Source organism: Daphnia pulex, chromosome 8 (assembly GCF_021134715.1).
Source record: "Daphnia pulex isolate KAP4 chromosome 8, ASM2113471v1".
NCBI lineage: Eukaryota > Metazoa > Arthropoda > Branchiopoda > Diplostraca > Daphniidae > Daphnia > Daphnia pulex.
This window is the reverse complement of record NC_060024.1, coordinates 7,821,852-7,843,300: the sequence shown is the minus strand read 5'-3', so window position 1 is coordinate 7,843,300 and position 21,449 is coordinate 7,821,852. Positions and strand designations below refer to the sequence as shown.

Below are 21,449 nucleotides of genomic sequence, written 5' to 3'. Positions count from 1 at the left end.
ATCACGTTACCGAGCTGCCATTTAGACCCTTTATTGCCTTGTCGTCCATTTTGACGGAGATGGCTGTGCGTTATATAAGCGTCTGTAAGATGTAATTCCATACAAACATTGGTAGCGAGGGTTCCCGTATTTTATTACGTAATCAAATATCAGCAGAAGGACAACAGATCATTGCTAGTATATGATTATATGACGTCTATATACTGTATAAGAACTTTAATGGAATCCGTGAAATTTTTTTAAAGAGGTAATGACCAATTGTCTCACTATAAGGCACCAACTCTTACTTTTGCATTTTTATTAGCCTTATGCATCGACACTCGATACCGACAGTTTGGCATTTAAATAACATTATTCAATTTGTTTCAGCCACTTCTTTCTTCCTCTATACACCTCTATGTAACTTTAAAAAAGATTTGAGCGATATAATTTCTAAACGTAAAAAATGATTACGATTGATGATGAATAATTTACAAAAAGAGAAATTGTTTTTAAAGGTTTTATAATTCTTTTTATTTACTCAATTACGCCTTCATACTCCATATATCTATGGTGACTGAATTGCGTTTTGTTTGTTAAAAAAAAAGGAACAGTTCGTTGTTGATGTTGTTGCTCAATTCGAGTGCGATTTAATAGGCGATTTGGTATCCGTGTTGTTCGACGGGCTCGTACTTGGCCACGACTTTAGCACCGGTCTGGTAGGAGATGGGGCCAGGAGCAACGTAGGGGTAAGCAACTGGAGCAGCAACTGGAGCAGCGGCAGCGGTGTAGGCGAGGGGAGAGGCACCATAAGCGCCATAACCATATGCGAAACCGGGAGCAGCGGCGTAGGGGAGTCCATTGAAGCCGGCATAAGGCAAGTACTGGGGAGCAGCGGCGACAGCAGCCACCAAAACAGCCAAAACCATCTACAAGGAAACAAACAACAGACAAATGATTTCAATTTCACATTGGTTAAATGATATACGATGCAGAGGCGAAATTGTTTGGGCTACGTACCAAGCACTTCATGTTGATTTGTGTGTAGGGTAGAGAGGAGCTGCTATCTCAAACTGAGAGAACTGGTGACTTGATTAACCGACGCAACAGCTCTTTTATACTTCCAAAGGGGCGGGAGTATGACTCCGTTGCTAACATTCAAACTAGGAGTTTCCGCCATTCGAAACGAAAGCTTGTTCTTCTTGCCCCTGGTTAGTACATATTTCAAATACTCACCTTGATTCATCGCCAAGGTTATTTTGCGCTACAGCCGCAAAGCCAACTATATACATATAGTCGATTCGAAGCGCTCGTCTTGCTGATGGGTGTGGTCCCCGGTTTCATGGAGATTTAAAATGAAGACATGTCCGATGTCAACCTTGTAAAAGAAATAGTCCAACAGCTTCACAATGGACAACATTGCAATTACATTTCCCTGTGTCTGGCTTGATCGAAGGATGGAGTACTTTCCCAGAAGGCAAAGAAGTTAAATGATGTTGGTTGGTAACATTAATTTAAAAGTTTGACGTCATAAAGTTTAATTTATTTATTTGATTTACATTTTTTCAAAATGAAACTGTTTAATCTTTATTACCGCGATAGTTCCTGAATTCGTTATAGCTACGTTTTATTCATTTAAATGCCAAAGCCACATAAACGTTTGCAGTTTTCATTTTAACTCGAACTTCCTGCTTTGTGTTAGACAACAGCCATCAATCTCTAATGATTACGGTTTACACTCTATTATAACACTTATGTTTTCATCTTGACTATTTTTCTTCATTGGTAAAAATGTGTAGATTTTTCATTAGTCTACTTAATTGTTTTATTTCGAAATCGTCATTAAGAAATTCGAGTCCATCTGCCGGGACTTGTCTTCCACTTTCTCTGCTTCCTAGAAAAAAATCATCGGCTTTCGACTTATTTTCATCAGATCAACGTCGTAGGGTTCATAAATACTCGGTTGATCCGCTTCTCGACTCCATTCAGTCTCGATTGATGCTCCGAAAATGTCTTCAATTGTCGCCCGCAACGTTTTGGCGAGATTGCCCCGCACCGCCGCCGTCCGGTTGAATCAGTCGCAGGTAAATTCTGAATTTTCAAACCATTAATTAATTTGAGATAATTGCCTATTAAATGCGTGATAATTGTTATTATTGATTTAATTAGGCAAGAAACATGTTTGGCCGAGGCTTCTTTGATCCGTCTTTCCGTTCAATCATTCGCGACATGGAACGCACCATGAACCATCTCTACCAGGACATCGGGCGTAATTTCAATCAGACTATGCTACCAAGAGCCATTCCACATGCGTCCCTCGCCGACGATCAGAAGCCGGTGTATCGCCTGAATGTCGACATGGCAGGATTCAGACCGGAAGAAATTAAAGGTGGAACATTTGATTTTTTTTTCTTTTAAATTCTCGTTGTTGGAATATTTGATTTTTTTTCTTAAATTCTCGTTCAAAGTTTTGCTCTAAAACGGTTTTTTTCCATAAAGTGTTTTAGAAAATTTTATCATTAATTGATGAATGTATTTCAGTTTCGCTAAAGGAGAGAATGTTAAATATCCATGCCAAAATGGACCGGAAATCCGACGACGGCAGTCGTTTTTACCAGGAAATCAGTCGCGAATATCTACTTCCTGAAACGTTGAAGATCGAAGAACTCAAATCAATTTTCACCGATGATGGAGTAATAATGGATACCACATATTTCTTAAATTCGTCACGTTCTAATAATATTTTTGTTTTTCCTAAAAAAGGTATTGTGTATCGAAGCGCCGCAACCAGAAGCGGAAAAACCGAAGGAAATTCCGATCGACCGTTGCGAAGTTCCCAAAAAAGAATACATCAAATAAGTCAGTTTTTTTTTCAACTTTTTGTTAAAATGTCACCGTTAACGTTAATATGATTTTAAAAATAAAAATAAACAAGATAGAAGAGAAGAAAGAAGATAATTATATTTTCCCAACGATCTGGCAATGTCGGAATAGATGTCAAAAAATTATGTGAAAAATATTCTGTTTTTCTTGGCTCCCGTCACACCCAGCCAGGAATTTGTTCCTATTTTCGTAGTGTTTTCCTTAAAGGTTTCCTTGTTTTCATTCCATTCTCCTAGCAATTGAACCTTGTCGCATCCAAAACGTCTTCAAAGCGACCGAAAATTAGTTTCCAGGAAAGACCTTGGTGCAACACCGAATCGTGTTAATGAATCATTGCTGCTCGAATCAACAAGTACCCTCCTCATTGTTCCTGTAAAACCAACCATATGTATACAAGTTTCCGGCGATTGTGATATGAAACCACCAGCACTCATGGATGATGATGATCAGGTGCTAGAACCCACACATGCTGAAAATGCATTAAGCACTCACGCTGAAGCGAGCAAAATGCTGGAAGCTGCTCTTCAACAAATGGATGGAATCATTGCAGGTCGTTAGCCATTAAATACATCAACAAATCAATAAAATAAATCTTTTTGAAACTATAGGCACTCAACAAGAGCTTAGGAAGCTCTCTGGATCACAAGATTCACACACAGCCCCTAAATCAATCCAAGAAGCCCTGGATCAACTACAGGATGTAGTCGAAATGGTGGGAGCTGACAAGAAGCAAGTCTTCAAATGGGTCATGAATGTTTTTGGACTGGTGAGTTTTTTTTTTCCCCACTAGTAATCTCACAACATCCCCCAAACAGCTTCTAGATGAAAGAATAATAGTCGTGTTGTTGAAACATTCAGCCTTGTTGATGTTCATCAGTCTCCCAATCATAGAACTCCAGGGAGTTTCAAATTTAGAATCTTGAGTATATGCCCAGCCCAGAGATAGATCTGCTTAGACTGATCTGATACCCACCACTCTTTCGAAAGGCGTCAGGGAAACGGATTGAGTGTTGGAATTCATTAGACAATGGGCACCGGTGATTTTGAAAAATGCGGAACCCTCACATTGCCGTTGATTAATGATCCGTAGTAGTACGTCGTGGGGGGAAAGTACAATTAGTCCAAGAGTTTTAGGGCTCGACGAGAGAAGAGTGTTCTGGGGTAAAGAAGCAACGCATATTTATGAGACGGTCGGGTCTCGCTCTCTACCCTTCCTTCTCATGTCTTACAACGGTAGGTTGCCGTCTGGGGACCTAATGAATATGTGCGAGAGCTTCGGTCCTCCTCGCTGTGTGTGTGTGCGTTTTGTGTCGGTCGAAGGCGCGCGCGGGCGTGCGTCTCCTACTCTCTCTCTCCCCCATTTAGGAGCCACCCAGCTGACTGGCTTTCCACAACAGTCGCTCGCTGCCGATCAGCCGGCCCGGTGGTGTAGGGTCTCAGTTGCTCCGCTTTTCCCCCTTTTTTTTTACTGTGGCACTTGGAAATGTGACATTTTTCCCTTCGTTGTTGATGTGGTCATTCAATCGAAACTCGCTTCCCTCTCATCACCTCACGGCCTTGCTGTCTCACCCGCCTCAATCAAAACGACTTCCATCTCCGTTTCCGTCCAGTCAGCACATCTACGACTGCCCGTATCCGCTGGAAGCCATCAACATGCAATCGGATTTTCAGATGAATAAAGATCACCAGTTTGATCGCTCGCTCAACAGCCATCCCGAGTATGAAGCAGTTTACTTGGCCGGCCTACCTCCCCCACCGCCGCCGCCGCCGCCACCACCGACTGACAAACCGTGGCAATGGCAAAACAGTCCCATTTACGGTGCCAATGGCTCGCTGCAATATTACCCAGGATACGCGTCGTACGTGCATCCGGTCGTCGATTCGTGGATGACTTACCGTCCACTTCCGCCGACCGTTACTCCGCCACCGTACAAGTCTTACAGTATGGAGCGGCTCAATCATCCGTCCGTTGTTTACTCGTTCCGATCGCCAGCCCCGTCTCCCGTTCACACTCCGTCTAGCTCTCCGGTGCTGAGCCGGGCCAGAGGATCTTCCCCTGGCTCAGCCATGGGCCGTCCGGGACAGCCTAATCAGCGACGGGTGGCCGCCGCCCCGCCTATCCCCCCACCAAAGAATGGCGCTGCCTCCAAACCGCCGCGGCCACTTCGAAATCGACCGACTTTGGTGAAAGCCAAAACGATCGACTTTGCCGACGGATGTAATGATGCGGATCCGTTTCAGCCTCAGAAACCCTTGGAAATTGGCAACAAAATTCCTAGTTTGGACTCGCTTTATGAACAGCTGAAGGCCTTTGCGGCCGCAACACCTCCCCCGTCAGCACCTCTGGCTCCGGCGTCACCGTGCCCTACCACCAGGTCGTCACGGACGATTGATAATCAAATGGCGGCCGATTTGGCCGCCGCCGCTCTGGAGATGGTGGCCAATAGTCCGCTAGTTCGTTCGCGTTCGGCCACCTTTAGCGGCGCTCCCAGTTCATTCGCTTTCAACTCACGACCCAAGGTATTTATAGCGCTGCCCATAGTACTACCTACCCCCATGACATGCAAATTGGCAGATGGAACCATCCTGGCGTTTTTTCTTTTCTTTTTCGGAAGTGATGCCTTTTTTGTGTGTAAGCGGGCGTCACTTTGGCACCGCGGGAGGGCGTTGAATACGGGCACCATCTCGTTATTTTTCACGCCACACCCACACGTTTTTTTTGGGTTGTCTTTTCCTTTTTTAAAATTAATTTACTTTGACCTCTTTTTGATGCATCTACCAGTCGTAGTCGTTTTGTTTTGGGGGGAAGAAATAACAGCTGGCTTTAAGAGTTTTGATTAATTTTGCTATATCAAAATGACTCACATTTCGATTGTGGGATGTATAGCGTGATGGCCAAATCTGGTTCGCTTATTCCAGTCTTCCTATTAAGTGGGCCGTAATGGGTCGGTGGCGTGACACCGGGCCGCCCCGTGAATGTATATTGTGTATCGTTAGTCACTCAAAAACGAAAAAAGGGAAGAAAGAAGGGCGACATTTAAAAGTTATTTCAGGACAGAGAAAAAGAGAGAGAGAGAGAAAGGATATTTTGTTTTTGTTGGAACACTATCCTTGCAGCTGAGCTTTGTGTCTTTTTTTACGATTTCATTCAAAAGACTGGGTCCTTTTTGAAATTGCCGCGCGTCAGCCAACCCAGGTCGGGATCGTGCCATTTCCACCGTCGAAAATGCTCCTCCCTTTTCCTCTTGTCAGTTCCAGGTCGATGGAGTAGGAGTAGGGGAAACTTCGTATCTTGTTGGCACCAGATTGACGACGCACGCACTCTTTGAATGATGCGGGAATAATGAAAATTGAAAACTATTTCTCTCTTTTTCAACGGTCTGCCGGCGACGGAGAATGTCTAATTCCGGACAGTCGGCTCCGATCTCTCCTCTCTCTCTCTATCTGCCGAGTACTCGCCGTTTTCGGGTGGCTACGGGTGACTGGAACTGTTGAAACTTGTGGGGCGACGCTCGAGAAGACAATTGGTTGGTGTGGTTACAAACATAAAGAGAGAGACCCCCCTCAAAGATTCCGGAATTCCGCTGGAAGACAAGAGCTAGTGAATTTCATGGACGAGTCTAGGTCACTCAAAAAGCGTTGATTGTGGATAAAGGGGGCAAGACTATTCAAAGAATGAGCCGGCTCGGTTATATATGCGTGTTTCAAACGTGTAGTATATACACGTCGACTCCCTTTTCTCTTGCCCTCCCCTCCCCCACCCAGCAGCCATTCCCCTTATTCTTACTCTCCTCTGAAACGTCTTCACCTTCCGAGAGACCGGAGTGGTTCTAAATTTAAAACCCAATACCAGACTTGCTTTCGGCCTTATCTCGTTGCGTTATTTTCCCCCTCTTCAAAACTTTGTTGGCTGTCGTTTCCGTCGACATACAACAGCGCTGCAATGCCAGATCCCACTGGCTTCTTCAATTCCCTCCCCCGCTCTTCAACACATGCGGATGCGTTCGCCCGAAAATGGTGAACTAGAAAAAAAGAAGAAGGAATAACAAAAAAGAAAAAAGTCTTGGGCGTGTGTGTGTGTGTGTGTGGCGTAGTGGTGAGACAGACCGATCCAGTCCGGCCAGACGCGGCCGTTCGTTCAGTTCGTGCGGTCTATTGCGGATCGACTGATCGGCTCGAATGTGTATGGCCATCGTGCAGGCCCATATGCTATCCCCTTTTCTCTCGCCCTTTTTTTCCCCCACAATTGGGGATTGACTTCTTTGTGGTGTGGTCGCTGTGGTGTTTCATTTGACACGGGTCGACGTGCAGTTGGCCGTGCTCGTCCCGTTATTTCCGTCAGCACTCTAGCAATCTGGTTGGAGACCTAACGACTTTTTGATGAGGCCTCTCGTTAAAAGTGAAACCTTCAACTAGGAAAGCGGATTCAATCAACGGCTCGGCCCAGCAGGGCAGAAAGCATTACGCGCCCGTCATGTTTACCACCGCAGTCACTAAGAAGAAACCCGGACGGGCCGCTCCCAAGATGCGCCATCACGCCAACTCCAAGTCAAGTATCAGCAATCATAGTAGCAGCACTAGCAGCAGTGATGAAGAGTTAGTCATCCGACGGAAGAATTTGCCCAGCGGGAAGAGCGAAGCCGAATTGTCCAGCCGTCATCGACGCCCGTCCAGCCGGTCGAGCGTCGAAAGGGCACACGGTCGCCGTTCGTGCCATCCTCATCCGACGCCGCATCACTACCACGTCCAGCAGACGTACAGTCTCGATCGTTCGCATCCGCATCCCACTCACGCTTCCGGATGGTGTCCTCCTCCGCCTTGGTCGACTTCTCCGTCTCCGTGGCTCTACCCGCCCGCCGAAATGTATCCAGCCATGCAGCAGCAACGTTCCTCGTGCTGTTGTTGCCAGACACCGCCCGTCCCTTGTCAGGTTTACCAATCAAAATAAAATGAATCCATCCATCCATCCATCCATCATGAAAAAATTCTCCCCCCCCCCCCAAAAAAAAAAAAAAAAACTGGATGGATCTCCCAAATGAGAGTCGGTTAATAAGCAGCTTAGCTCGTCTTAGCCTCCCTCCCATTGCTCTAGAAATGTCTGACAGCGTCGGCCTTTTTGTTGATGTTTTCCGAAAGGAATAAAAACAGAAATTTATGAACATCTTCTTTCTCCCTTTCACCGGATTTCATGTCACCTTTTTTGTGTTGGTTTTGTGTCTATTTACAGCCGGAGATGGACGAGCGCCTCCAACGACTGGAAGGCGATAAAGATTCTCTGCAGATGCAAGTCTCGATCCTGATGGACCAGATAGAAGCCCAGACTGACAAAATTGCGGATTTGGAGAGGACTCTTTCTGACAGGGCCTTCCAATTGCAGAAAGCAGAAGATAACCTTCAAAAGGTGAATACAATTGTGACGTTTCTTACAAATTTTTCATTTGACCAACACAGAGCCATGTCATGAACCACTAGGAAATGTTGTCGCGTTCGGCTGCCGAAACCCGCCAACTGGAGTTGCTCAGCGACATTTCCGGCCTGAAGTTGAGGTATGCCGCCGTGGAGAAGGACAATATGGACTTGCGGGGACAGTTAAAGCGGAGTGAACAAGACATGATCACTTTGGTCAGCCAGGTGAAATCAGTTGTTTCCTACAAATATTTTGTCCAATTAAAAATCAATTTAATATCTCACAGTGTTACACTCTCTGTGGGGCCACACTGGGGCCTGGATTTAATAAAAAGGTATTCAATTTAAAATTGAGATAACCCCGATATCCAATGCAATCTATTTTTATTTCGTGAACAGGACATGTTGGAAAATTTGCAATCAATGAATTTGAGGAGTAACGCCACCTCTCCAGCTTCCGTTGTGGGCACTCCGCCTCGCCATCCAGGCAGTGCCACAGCCGAACTTCCACGTCGGGTAATGTTTGTTTGTTTTTTCGAAATCTTATCGAAATAATCAACGATCGACTTCTACCCAATTACCGGGCGACTTCCGCAGGCTTTGCTCTCAGCCAATTCGGCGTCGTCTTTACAGTCGAGCCAGTCGCATCAGGTGTCGGATTCGCCGCGACCTTCCTATATGCAATCGCCCAAGGTAGTGAGAGAAGCTGATTTTCTCTTGTCGTGTACTAGTTGAAATATGTCTGCTCCATTGTTTGTTATTTTCGTCGGGCCAGACTCCTCCTGCCAGCGCCTTCCGCAAATTGGATCAGGATGCCTACAATTCCCTACCTCGTCAGACCAGCACAAACAGCCATCATAACAATAACAACAACAGTCTGTCGTCGGCAGGCAACAGCCCGCCAGTAACGGCCAACAAACGTGCCGTGGTGTTTGGTAAACATTTTCAGCTCCCCTCGCTCCGCGTCAACAGCAAACGCAGCACTTCGGCCCCAAATCTAGGTTAAACAGAGAGAATCATTCTCACTCACCGAATGGCAATTTTTATTTTTCGTTGGCTTGCCTTTGTAGTCAGAAATATCCGTTCACCGGAAGCGAGTGATGTTTAGCAGTTCCGATTTTTTTTTCTACTTTTTTTTTTTTTTAAATTATTGTTGTCTTTATTCCATTTTTTATTCTGTCTGGCGCTTCTCAGCTTCCCAGTTAGTCATCGATGCTCGTTCCTCCGTAAAGCATGGCCGCTTGTGTTGTTGTTTTTGTTGTTTGCATGGTCGAATGCATGTTTGTGATTGTTTTCGTGCCTCAATCGCCAACCATGTCTTGATCACATCTATATTGATCGCTAATATCATTTTCTTAAAAAAAAAAAATAACTCACAGCTGAAACGGAGCAAAAACGTCTTCAAGATGAGGCGGCCAGTTCGGCAGAACGGGATGATGTGATGGCTGAGTCATCGTTCAACAGTCCCACATCACCGCATTCACCATCGCTCAACAGCTTCTCAAAGCAGCCGCGTGGAAGTCTTAAGAAAATTTTCGATAAGTAAATACTCGATCAGCTAAAATTTGTTGGAACGTTCAAAGTTGAAAGTTGCAATGAATTATTTATTTATTATTAATGTTTATTTTTTTGCTTTACTAAGATTAAAACGGGCTAATTCCGGCGCTCTTGAAGGTGATCCGTCGACACCTCTTTCAACCGAAGATTTCCGTCGTGGGGGTACGCTTCGGGCAACAGCGGGGCCACGTTTAGGCTGGAAAAATGGATCTCCAGGTCCTGCTGAAACCATCAAACCTATCCAGGAGTATGTTCTATGATTTTCCGTCGATTTTCATCTCGAGTGTTACTTACTGATCATGACTTCACGAATCATTTAGATCTGAGCTTCCCTTCCCGCAGTGGTCCAGCGACGACATTGCTTCTTGGCTTCACGACATGGGATTACACTTGTACGTGAGCGAAGTACAGCGCTGGGGTTGTCGTGGCCAACAATTGCTAGAAGTTCCAGTGGCCGAGATTGAAAAGGAGTTGTCCATCAAACATCCGCTGCACAAGAAAAAGCTCATCCTTGCCCTAGAAGCTAAAGGCCGAGCTCAGGATCCTATGTCACTTGTACCAATCCTCCCGGGTACGAGAGATCTTGGGGGTATCTTTCCAACTACTTTTCTTTATTCCGTGTCTTACTTGAATAGATTTGCTGAAGCACGCCGGAAAATTGGACCATCAGTGGGCCGTTCGTTGGCTAGATGATATCGGCTTGCCACAGTACAAAGATGCGTTCCTCGAGTGTCGAGTGGATGGCCGAATGCTTCATTTGCTGTCGGTCGACGACCTTTGCACCCACCTAAAAGTGACGAACCTGCTTCACCTCATCTGCATCCGGCGTGGAATCCAAGTCTTGCGCTTGAACGATTACAACCCGAGTTGTTTGCAACGGCGTTCGGTTCCCGAAGATCCGGCTCATCCGACGCCCGGTCAAGTTGCCGTTTGGACGAATCACCGCGTCATGGAATGGCTCAGAGCTGTCGATTTGTCCGAGTACGCTCCAAACATGAGGGGATCTGGTATGACGTGGATGTTCTGGCATAAGCTTCTGTAAGAGTGACCTAACGATTTTTGCACTTTTGAAGGTGTCCATGGTGGTTTGTTGGTGCACGAGGCTCGCTTTAATGCCGAGCTGCTGGCCACGTTATTGTCAATTCCTCAGGGTAAGACGCTGCTACGTCGGCATTTGGCCACGCATTTTAATCAATTGGTCGGTCGGGAAGTGGTGCAAGCAAAACGTGAAATGGAAACTTCATCGGCCTATCCTCCTCTGACTCCTGTTGCCAAAGTCAAAGTCAGTTTGTTATTTATTCGTTTTTATCATTGAAAGTGTTTCTGTAATTTTTTGGGTTTTTTTACTTTACAGATCATAAAGAAATCACAGTTCACGTTAAAACGCCGCAAGGGAAAACCGGACGAATTTGATTCTGATGATTGGGTTTGCCCACCTTTCGATTCGTCCGATCTAGATAATGACAAAACCTCTTCCCCAAAGGTAATTGGTCATTTGTAATTCTCACTACGGCACTAAACATAACTTATTGATTTTAAAATTTCATAATAGTCTCCTATGACCAAATCGACCGACTTGTGAAGGGCAGTCGATTGAATTTATCGTCTTGACAATACAAAAATGCAGCAGAAGCTACAGCCGTAGCGAAAAATTTAAGCAGCTTTACTATAATCGATTAAGATTTTCATCCAGATCCTTTTGCATTAGCTAAAGAAGGATGTGGCGTATGCGGTCGCCTTCGAGGCGATGTCACTTTTTGGCTTGAAAAAGTAAAGCTGCGTTTCGTCCCAATTGTTCTTTAATATGGTCTCTCAATCTACGCAATCAATCAAATACAAAGAATACATTTTAAACAAACCTTTCAATTTGTTACAACGTTACTCTCAAAATTAATTTTATCCAACATTCTAATTTTCTAAGATGTGTTGGCTTTTTCCTAGTTATAAAGAGTTCATATTTTAACGATGATTTGCATAGCAAGAATGCTCAGTTAGTTACTCCATTTTTTCTAACTTTGCGGTACCGGAAGTTGTCACGATGAAAATGAGTGAATGAAAAATTTCTTGCTACCGTCGTTTTTTTTGGAGTTTGCCAATAATGGTTTGCCAACAACAGTAAAGAACTATAAAGATGAGGAATTTCTTTAATTTTGACAATTTTTTAAAACGTCTATGGTACTAATTTAAAACTTTTTCTAATTAAATCCACTAGAAGTGATGCATTGATTTGTGTGTTTGTGCATGTATATATTTGTGTATTTATCTGGTTAAAATATCAAGTAAATATAACTTCAAAAAAATCGCGGTCTTTTGTTTTACAATCGATTCCGAGCGCTAGATGGCTACGGGTCGCAAAAAGAAAAAGAGGAGCAGACAACTTTTTTTTTTTATTATTGCGGTAAAACGGATTGGCATAGCCGGCAGAGCTAGGATAGAATAATTGCATTCCATTAATTCCTTTACTACAGAGCTATATGATTATTCGTACTTATTATTTATCACTCTGACTAGTAAGATGTTCCATTGTTGTTGTGCTGTTCACCAATCATCATACCCCCAGCTCTGCCAGATTTTAGTCTGCTTGTTCAGTTCATTCTGCCTTTCATTTAAAGTATACTAGGATGCTCATTCTGATCCTCAACAATTTTCATCGGAGACTCCAGGTAAACATTTCAAAAATATATTAATCTGATTGAAATAATCAAATAGAGTATTTTATAACAGGTTACGGCCCATAATGGATTGTTCTGTTGTCAGAATGGACAGCGACTACAGTTAAAGTTACCTTATTCCTATTGTAATATGACTAACAGGGCATTGCTTCCAGTGAGTGTTCAAAAGAAATTTCTTTGTGTGAAGTCTGAGGTTATGGTTCTTCAGTATTGTTACATACAATCAACTTACACCAAATGGGATAATGATCCACTCAAGCCTTCTTCGATGGTTGAAGAATCAGTACTGGCCCTCAAAAATGATCTGAAGATAAAGGAAGAAACAAAAACAGCTGATACTCAGCAGCAATCCTTAACAGCTGTAGTACGGAACCCTTCCATAGGAAAAAGGATTGTGAATGAAGTAAAACATTATTATCATGGATTTCGGCTTCTGTTCATTGATATCAAGATCTCATGGAAATTTCTTTGGCGTCTAGTGAAAGGTGATTCGCTTACACGAAGGGAGAAGAAACAACTTGTCAGAACATCAGCGGACGTTTTTCGACTTGTGCCTTTCTCTGTCTTCGTTATAGTTCCCTTTATGGAATTTACTCTTCCTATCTTCCTGAAGCTTTTCCCAAATATGCTGCCATCAACCTTTCAAACCGCAAACGAACAAGAAGCAAAAATGAAAAAATCGTTAAAAGTTAAACTGGAAATGGCAAAGTTTTTACAAAAAACACTGGATGAAATGGCGTTGAAACGCACAGTGGGAAGCAGACGTCAGAGCTATACTGCTAAGGAATTTGCAGAGTTTTGCATCAAAATTCGTAGCTCAGGACAACAAGCGTCCAATGAAGAGATTCTGCGCTTCTCTAAACTTTTCGAAGTTGAAATAACTCTGGATTCTTTGTCACGGCCCCAACTACTAGCTCTGTGTCGTGTGCTGGAGATCTCTACACTGGGACCTAACAGCATTCTTCGTTTTCTGCTGAGGATGAGGCTTCGAAGCTTGGCCGCTGACGACAAGGTGATACAAAAGGAAGGCATCGACTCTCTGACCGTCAATGAACTACAAGCAGCTTGTCGAGTTCGCGGCATGAGAGCATTAGGAGTTAGCGAGATCCGTCTCAAGTCTCAATTGCTTCAATGGCTTGATCTGAGTCTGAACGAAAAAGTTCCTCCGTCGTTAATGCTTCTCTCTCGTGCCCTCTATCTGCCGGATAGCGATACTACCGCTGATCAGCTAAAGGTAGCAATCGCCTCGCTTCCGGAGTCTGTAGTCGCGCAAACATGCGACGCAATCAGTCAACGTCGTGGTAAGATCGACAACGAAGTGCGTATTCTGGCTGTTAAATTACAAGAAGCTATGATCGAAGAAGAGCGCAAAGAAAATGTCATCAAACCATTTCCAGTCACAGCTCTTCTGTCACCAACCTCAGCCTCAGAGTTGCTAGCAGGTTTAGCTCCAGTGATTCAAGGTGATTTTGGCAACTTACATACTTTTACGAATTTTATTTTCTCTTATTTTATAAGTTTCAGTTTTCAGTGACAGACTTTAACGCTTTTCCTTATTTAGATAAAGCTAAGGTGTTGACACCAGCTTCAGCTACTGACGACCAATTGACTTCTGCTGATGTCGCCGTCTTAGAGAACGCCCTTAAAAGCATCGGTATCCAACGCAAACGACTCTTAGTTGAGAAAGAAGAACTAACAGAGCTTAAAGAAGAAATGGCGGATTACCAGGAAGACTTAGAGGAATTGAAAGATTTTTTTGATTCTTCTGATACTCAGCAGGCACCAGGAGGTCAACGTTTTGTTCTTCGTGAATCCAAAGCAGCCCGACGCCTTTTCCTCACTGTTAGTCGCATGATCCATCAACTTGATGGCACAGTAGATCGCTTAGAAGGAAAACGAGAAAAAGTTGCTGGAGTTCAAGAGATCGTCTCCATTGAAGAATTAATTGCTTCAGTAAGAAAACTGCGAGTCGTTGAAAATTCGGCTAATCTCCAACAAATTGTGCAACTCCTTGGTCAGATAGACCAAGATTGTGATAGTGTCGTGAAAGTTGATGATCTCATGAAGGTATTTTGTCACAACTTTTATACATTTCGTTTTCTTTCATAATAGTACATTTTTGTTTCAAGGTGATTGAGTTGCTGAGTGATGAAAAATTCCAGATTACCCCAAAGCAAATGACTGAAATTCTAAATTTGGTCAAAACAGAACAAATTCTTGAATCGGAAGGAAAAGTTGAAAAAAGCTCTTGGTCAGGCCAAAATAGCAGCAGCTAGGATGGCGAGTGAACATCAAACTTAGTGTCCAACTAAGCCTGACGGGAAAATAAGACAAAAAAAGTCCCCCCTCTTCATCTTCAACCAAAAATAATACAGACATACTCTCTCTCCCTGCTATGTACAACTACTTTTTTTAACAACATCCAGAATAGAAGAGGACATTAATACATTATCGATGGTTGCGCATCACGTAGCTTAATTAGTACTAGTTTCTGTTATGTGTTGTTTTTTATTTGTATATGGAATATTTCTGTCCGCCAGCCCTGTACATTTATAAAAATCTTTATTTTCCGTAATCTGTAATACCCGGTAGACTCTGCAAGGTGAGGTGGACGTGTGTGTGTGTGAGGAGAGCGCAAAGAAATCCATAAAAAGAAAACAAAAATTGGAACTTGCCACCAGGGGATTTTGGGAGGATAGTTACCCATCTGCGAGTGTCAATGTCCGGCAGAAATCGTCGATCAAGTTTGCGACCGTTGATCAAGTTCCCGGAATCATCAAGTGTACAACGTATCATCGAGTAACTGCGATCGCGGGGCCTGTGAATCAATTGTTTCTGCCGGGACATTTCACTTGCCATAATGGGTAGGAGACGATAATGACGGTATTCTATATCAACAGCAACAGTATACACGACAGCCACTGTCCAGTGCGACTGATGATAGTGTATAGATTTCTTTTCTGGATGCTTTCGCCATTTTCGGCGATGATCACAAAACCTATTCCTCAGTATTCTCTTTCTGTATACATATGGCAATTGAAATGTCCCGCCAGAAACACTTGATCCACAGCCGCCGCGATCTCAGTTACTCGATGATAGGATGTACACTTGATGATTCCGGGAACTTAATCAACGGTCGCAAACTTGATCGACAATTTCTGCCGGGCATTGACACTCGCAGATGGGAAACTATCCTCCCAAAATCCCCCCTGGTGGCAAGTTCCACATTTTTTTTTCCTTTTGATGGATTTCTTTGCGCTCTCCTCACACACACACGTCCACCTCACCTTGCAGAGTCTACGGGATATTACAGGCTACGGAAAATAAAGAGGGCGCAAAGAAAATAAGGAGAGCGCAAAAAAATCCGAGTTTATGGATTTCTTTGCGCTCTCCGCGATACGTAGCAATTAACTGACACAAAAAAAAATAAAAAAAAATAACACACTGATTCACAAAATCCAATTTGTATTGGGAAAACACACTTTCAGTCGATACAGACAACCAAAACAACGGCAGAAAATGGTGGACATCGAAACTATTGACTCGTGAACCCGCAACGTGAATAGCCTCTTTGGCACATTTATATGTAATGGGATTTAAAACATTTATTTTTAATACTTAGACAGGTATGATCATAAATGTACTTAACAAAAAGTAAGTTTATTTATAGTAAAATATTTTAAAATTATCACGGAAAAATATTCTCCAAGTCATAATGTAGAAATTTAAGTTTGGAATGTCGACGTTCGAAGCAGTAATTGAAGGGATGCTGTTTAAAAACAAGGGAAACTGACAGCTGATGAAAACAAAAAAGGGGCAGAGAGAACCAAAACATAGCTGATTATATAGTTTCTAAACAGCAACCCTTCAATTACTCAAGATCTAATCAAAGTTCAGATAGACGGATAAATTTGAATACCTTTGGCTTGTTTGATAATTGGGCTGAGCGGTTCAGGGAGTCGCTCCACCACTGGGCGAAGGGTTTTTCCCTCCTTGACCAATTGAAGGCCAAGTTCTGCGCTGAGCTCTTTTTTTCTTGGTTTTGTTGGATCGCCACGTGACCTTCCTTTCATAGTTGAAAAACGTAGGAAGGTGCCGATGGCGTGATGTTTTACGCTCTCTTGTTAAGCGTCTAGGCAATAGAGAGGGCCCTTGATAGGCGTGGTATGCTGGAGGGGCTACTTCTAGGGTTTGACCCGATTAGAAAAATTATCATTATTTTTTTTACGGTTGCTCACGGAGCTTACCAGCTGTAGAGGCTGACTGAGCAGGTTGTTGGGTGTTTGAAGTCGTTTTGTGCAGTGGCGTCACAATAAAAAGCGGTGTGATCCGGATAGGGCCATCGCTGATTGCTTCGGCTGTGGGAGCGGATGTAGTGTCATGAGGTAGACTGCTTGCAACAGATCTTGGTGCTTTGTGCAACATGGCATTTTTGGACCAGGTTGCTCGACCACTCTACCGGCCTTTGTGGAGGCTGGTGGCGTGCGAACTGCTACCGCGTTGCAGTGTACGGCTAGTCTTGCTTCGTTTCTCTGCCGCCTTACTGCCAGCTGTTGGTTCTCTTAACAACTCGAAGCTCATCTTCGAGAAGAGCAGCTTTCTTATACACCAATGCCTTTCTCTTAGCAGTGGTATGAGCTGTGGTCTTATAGACCTCTACGAACTGCGCTTTGTGACGCAGTGTCTCCTCCACTTCTTCAAACTCCCTTTGGAGGTGCGGTGTTAGCTTTGTTATGTTTCTACGCGGTTTGGGAGCTGCTTCTCTTGCTTCGTTCTTTGCACGACGGGCTAAGAAAGAGTGTGTGGCTTGCGTGCCCAACAACTAAAAAACGGGACGTCGAACCGGGAGATCCAAGCCGCCGTGTGCGTCTCGTATATCAACCAGGACTTTACAGGCTTCCTTGGCCTGCTGGAGCGCTTGAGCCCACTACGCTTCGGGGATATCGCACTGACAATCTGGCCGAACGGAGCTGTTGGTTTTTTCCACTGCAAAAGAAACAAGAAGATTGGGTTAGTCTTCGTTCTCAGTCCCGTGAACCGGTTCGAAGGATCATGAGTTTTGAGTTGAAGTCATATGACTCTGAAGGCACAGATGAATTTCGTCCTCCTCTTCCTCTACTGGCTGGATTATTCAGATTCTTGGAGCCGCTACACCGGCTGGCTCCCACTCGTCCTCGTTGTCTTTGTCTAGGTCCACTACCAACCTGATCGGAGATGCTTCTGGCTCCTTACTCTCCTACTGAGCTTGAATGGTTGGATACCGGGATTGGAGATCCCGACCTGGTTCTGGCCAGCGCTGGCTCCTCTACCGGCCGTCATCACAATCGCCGTAATAGCAATGGCGTAGGGCGTCTCTTAGCTCTTCCGCTGTAAAGGACTGACGAGCTATCGACAGGATGCTTTGCAAGTGGGGAGCACGGGCGGCTGATGGCAAATTTTCGTCCGATATCGGAGGCCGTGCTGAAGCGGCTAGCGGTGGCTCCACCCTAGGCGGTTAAACCCCCTCTCGGCGTAGCTGCGTACTCCGTATTCTTTGCTTCTTCTTGCCTATTTTTTAAAAAGATTTTTGAGTCCCTTTCGGTTCTCTGCTAGTATTTGGAGAGTTGGAGAGAATTTTTTTCAGTTATGACGGCTGAGGAGCTATTGAGAGAAAGAGAGTGACGACCTTTTTAATATGATTGGACGCTGAGGTAGATCCGTCACACATAATTTTACTTGAATGGCCGCTAAGATAGAAACGGGTCACACAATATTTTAAATTGATTGGCCAATAACAAGCCAAACAAGGTGTGGGGGGGAGAAGCATGTGTCCCCACTCAAAAATATATTTCAAACAAATGGCGGTAATCTTCTTTTCTTTGAGTTGTGTGAGAGCCTTTGGCCTACACGAGGCTTGACCTTATGGGACAATGGCTACCCCCTCAGGCTACTTTCTTGAGAATTTGGCCAGAAATGTTTTGGAGATAATGATGGGAAAGACAAATAAATGTCGTTTAAGGGCTCTAAAAGGAATTTTTAGCCTCAAACTCGCGTGACCTGTTTGTCAATCGTATGACAAAAGAATGCGAGAGAGAGAGAGAAGAATTTGGACTTTGAATGTGTTGGGCGGGTGAGACATAAAATTACACTGATTTGAATTTTGACGGTTTGAAGGACCATGTTAAATATTAAATACTTTAGTTTGCGTCTCGGGCTGTACTAACATTTAATAAAGAACATTTTTTATGTCGTTTTCAGTTCTGGCATCCCTAGTTTAGAGAGAGCTTTGGTAATCTGGCTACCCTTAGGAAAATTATTGAGATATATATTGTTTGAATTACCCTTTATTGTTGAATTGCTCAAAACACGTCGGTTTTCAATGTAGATGCGATATATTTTTAAAAATGCCATGCAAAGAAAAATTTTTGAATCTTAATATGGTTTAAATTTAGAACCGCTGCTCACTTCAACGATCAGTTCAAAGTGCTAAGCATTCACCTATGAAAAAAAATTTACAAAACATTACTAATTGGGCATTAACATAAACAGTCAACAAAAAGTATATTTCGTAAATGATAAAAAAATTAAATGCTAACTTAACTATCTTATGCATGCCACTATAGAGTATTGCTTATTACCGTAACGTGTTACACAGTACAGGGTTTAATTCCTTATCATGCAAGAATGTCATGATTGTATACCATATGCGGTAAAAGTACCGTTGGGACCCGGGGCGTGAAAAGAGGATGTGCATGAGAGTAGGACTTGAGTAGAAGAATTTTCTTTAAAACATTGTTTCTTTTGAACAACTAAGTGTGTTTTAAATTTGATAAAAAACGTTATTTTTTTAGAAGACTAACTGTAGCTTCTTGGACCGATCTATCTTGGCAAAAAAGTTAGACATTGTAATCCAGGAAGCCAGACACTGGAAACAAAGAAGCCACACCTCATGGGTTGATTAGAAGCCATGGCTTTTTGGTGCTGACTTCTTGGAAAAATGACTTCTTGACTATGGACCTGAACTTGTCGTGAAACAGGAGACCTAATATTCGCACTAGAATACCACTTCAGTGACAACTTCTGAAATTCTGTGTCTCCTAGAAGCAATTTGGAAAAATACGGTATACAGACACTTGAAGCAGCAGTAACAACAATTATGTTGCCCTTACAACGAACCCGCAAAATTTTCAGAAAATAAACAAGGAATGCAAAATGTGACACGCATTTTAGAAATAACCACTGAATGTGTTCAGATGTCTAGCTAAGCTAGACTGTAAGCTAGACTAGCTTACAGTACACACCGCCGAAACAGCTTCAGAATAAAACGTTGTAGGTTCCCTGTTCAAAACCGTTAGACTAAAGTTATTTTAAAACAACAAACAAATATTTCAAAAAAACCCAACTTCCCCATAACCACGATCCACGGAAAAGTTAAAAAAGGCAGTTTATCCATTTCTTTGTTCCTTTTCTGGTAAAATTTGAATGTATGAGTATTTTAGTCTAAGCAGCAATTTTACACAAATCTGTTGTTTTGGGTCAGTTTTACAGGTGATTTAAGGTTTCCAACTGAAACTACCCAAAATTTCATACTTCAAACATATAAACATGTTGTTTATTCATTTGGTTATCCTTAGCTGTTAATATCATAATTGAATGAGCATTTTTTCGTGTCAAAGCAGCATTCCGTTTACTTAAATTTAGAGTTTTGGCAACTTTAATTGTTACAAATGAACCTATTCAAAAATTGAATAATTTAAATATACAAACATGTTCTTTGCTATTTATCTATTGTTTAAAATAAAAATGTTCATTTGATTGTTTTGTCTCAGTCAGTATTTGTAGTCAAAACAGCATTTTTCGACGGATTTTTTCTTGAAACCGTAATTAATCCTGACATGTTGTTGCAGTCATGTTTCGATTGCTTGCGATAAAGAAAAGATTGTCATCTGAATGTAGTGAATATGCTTTTGTATCTTTCATTTAGTGCTTCATAATTTTTGTTTGACATCCAGAACGACAGGGCTGCTTTGAGGCTCTCTCTGAATTAATTTCTTGAAATTGAACTCATCGAATGGAAGTGTAATAGGCTATGTCACATTGCTGGCATAAGCGTTATGTGGCCATGCTTCAGGTAGGCCATAGTACGATCTTTAAAGCTTAGATTAGATGAAACTATGTTCTTTTTTTCTGATTTAGTAGAAGCCGTAGCTTTAATAGCTGTGATAGAAGAAAATTCTTGGAGAAAAACGTGGGTCGAAAAACGAAGGTCTTCCATTAGTTTTTTTTGCAAGCTAAAGACTTTCATCTCAAACGCTGTCAGCTACTGACCCAACTCAAATCAAGAATCAATTCATAAATACCAATCTCATCAGCAACAAGATTTTTAATAAGGCGTCTAATTACCTGGCCTAACAGAATACAGCCTAAAAAATTTAATTGGTAAATATATCAAAATATAGGCTTGTTCTCTTCTGTTCAGTTCACCGATAAGATGATCAAAGATTTCGTTAATATTATTAGCATTAATTTTTTATTGCCCTATAAAACTCGTGTCTTCTACACTGCGATTTCATCGAGCACTTTCTAAACAACGGATATCCTTCACGTAGAGCAGCATCAGAATATGCCCGAGCACAACATCTCGTTGCCGAAAGACACTTTGGTACCTTACCGTCGAGGTGAAATAATAATCCCCCCCAGCTGTGAGTCGAAGCAGACAAAAAAATGTAAATTTATTGAAATGCACCAAAAAAATCAACCCAAGCTCCGTTGAATTCAAACAGTCTTCAATAGAAATATGGAGCTTCTCAAGTGTTTACATGACTAAATCATTCATTGCAGCCCCTGAGTGACCAGACAATGGTATAAAACTAACAAAACGTTCAACTGGATCTTTTTTAAAGCCTGCATAGTGAGGTGGCGGTCGATGGTAACACCGAGATTGTGGAGAGAAGCTGATGGAGAGACTGAGGC

General features: G+C 42.9%; 4 protein-coding genes across 9 annotated transcripts; 3 read left to right on the top strand and 1 right to left on the bottom strand.

Moving 5' to 3' along the window:
• Nucleotides 1–488: 488 nt before the first annotated feature.
• LOC124200400 (cuticle protein 21-like) lies at nucleotides 489–1,148 on the bottom strand. The gene is made up of 2 exons (XM_046596627.1): nucleotides 1,000–1,148; nucleotides 489–908 (listed from the first exon to the last, which is right to left on the bottom strand). The coding sequence occupies exons 1-2, from the start codon at nucleotides 1,009–1,011 to the stop codon at nucleotides 630–632; spliced, it is 291 nt and encodes a 96-aa protein (XP_046452583.1). The 5' UTR covers nucleotides 1,012–1,148; the 3' UTR covers nucleotides 489–629.
• A 219-nt stretch (nucleotides 1,149–1,367) lies between these two features.
• Nucleotides 1,368–2,925, top strand: LOC124200397 (alpha-crystallin A chain-like). The gene is made up of 4 exons (XM_046596624.1): nucleotides 1,368–2,063; nucleotides 2,149–2,368; nucleotides 2,521–2,672; nucleotides 2,743–2,925. The coding sequence occupies exons 1-4, from the start codon at nucleotides 1,989–1,991 to the stop codon at nucleotides 2,836–2,838; spliced, it is 543 nt and encodes a 180-aa protein (XP_046452580.1). The 5' UTR covers nucleotides 1,368–1,988; the 3' UTR covers nucleotides 2,839–2,925.
• A 40-nt stretch (nucleotides 2,926–2,965) lies between these two features.
• Nucleotides 2,966–11,687, top strand: LOC124200387 (liprin-beta-1-like). Of its 6 annotated transcripts, none has more exons than XM_046596610.1 (15): nucleotides 2,966–3,412; nucleotides 3,471–3,628; nucleotides 8,090–8,263; nucleotides 8,335–8,493; nucleotides 8,556–8,603; nucleotides 8,668–8,784; nucleotides 8,866–8,961; nucleotides 9,044–9,203; nucleotides 9,648–9,810; nucleotides 9,911–10,072; nucleotides 10,146–10,396; nucleotides 10,461–10,832; nucleotides 10,899–11,107; nucleotides 11,180–11,308; nucleotides 11,378–11,687. In XM_046596610.1, exons 1-15 carry the CDS (start codon nucleotides 3,277–3,279, stop codon nucleotides 11,405–11,407), a joined length of 2,364 nt encoding a protein of 787 aa, XP_046452566.1. In that variant the 5' UTR covers nucleotides 2,966–3,276; the 3' UTR covers nucleotides 11,408–11,687. The 6 variants fall into 6 exon arrangements, with proteins under 6 accessions (XP_046452566.1, XP_046452565.1, XP_046452562.1 ...); XM_046596609.1 differs by having other exon boundaries at nucleotides 2,977–3,412; nucleotides 9,044–9,269; XM_046596606.1 differs by lacking the exons at nucleotides 2,966–3,412; nucleotides 3,471–3,628 and adding an exon at nucleotides 3,656–5,382.
• Nucleotides 11,688–12,196: 509 nt separating this feature from the next.
• Nucleotides 12,197–14,984, top strand: LOC124200389 (mitochondrial proton/calcium exchanger protein-like). The gene is made up of 4 exons (XM_046596612.1): nucleotides 12,197–12,488; nucleotides 12,550–13,960; nucleotides 14,059–14,564; nucleotides 14,627–14,984. The coding sequence occupies exons 1-4, from the start codon at nucleotides 12,447–12,449 to the stop codon at nucleotides 14,771–14,773; spliced, it is 2,106 nt and encodes a 701-aa protein (XP_046452568.1). The 5' UTR covers nucleotides 12,197–12,446; the 3' UTR covers nucleotides 14,774–14,984.
• The last annotated feature ends 6,465 nt before the right edge of the window (nucleotides 14,985–21,449 follow it).

What these genes read in the sequence shown, in the direction of transcription:
- LOC124200397 (XM_046596624.1), top strand. Translation starts at nt 1,989, where the DNA reads ATGTCTTCAATTGTCGCCCGCAACGTTTTGGCGAGATTGCCCCGCACC. An exon ending in TCCGGTTGAATCAGTCGCAG is followed by an intron (nt 2,064 to 2,148) that starts GTAAATTCTGAA and finishes TGATTTAATTAG; the next exon opens with GCAAGAAACATGTTTGGCCG. An exon ending in CAGACCGGAAGAAATTAAAG is followed by an intron (nt 2,369 to 2,520) that starts GTGGAACATTTG and finishes AATGTATTTCAG; the next exon opens with TTTCGCTAAAGGAGAGAATG.
- LOC124200389 (XM_046596612.1), top strand. Translation starts at nt 12,447, where the DNA reads ATGCTCATTCTGATCCTCAACAATTTTCATCGGAGACTCCAG. An exon ending in ATTTTCATCGGAGACTCCAG is followed by an intron (nt 12,489 to 12,549) that starts GTAAACATTTCA and finishes ATTTTATAACAG; the next exon opens with GTTACGGCCCATAATGGATT. An exon ending in TTTAGCTCCAGTGATTCAAG is followed by an intron (nt 13,961 to 14,058) that starts GTGATTTTGGCA and finishes TTCCTTATTTAG; the next exon opens with ATAAAGCTAAGGTGTTGACA.
- LOC124200387 (XM_046596605.1), top strand. Translation starts at nt 4,372, where the DNA reads ATGTGGTCATTCAATCGAAACTCGCTTCCCTCTCATCACCTCACGGCC. An exon ending in GGCCTGGATTTAATAAAAAG is followed by an intron (nt 8,604 to 8,667) that starts GTATTCAATTTA and finishes TTTCGTGAACAG; the next exon opens with GACATGTTGGAAAATTTGCA. An exon ending in ACAAAACCTCTTCCCCAAAG is followed by an intron (nt 11,309 to 11,377) that starts GTAATTGGTCAT and finishes ATTTCATAATAG; the next exon opens with TCTCCTATGACCAAATCGAC.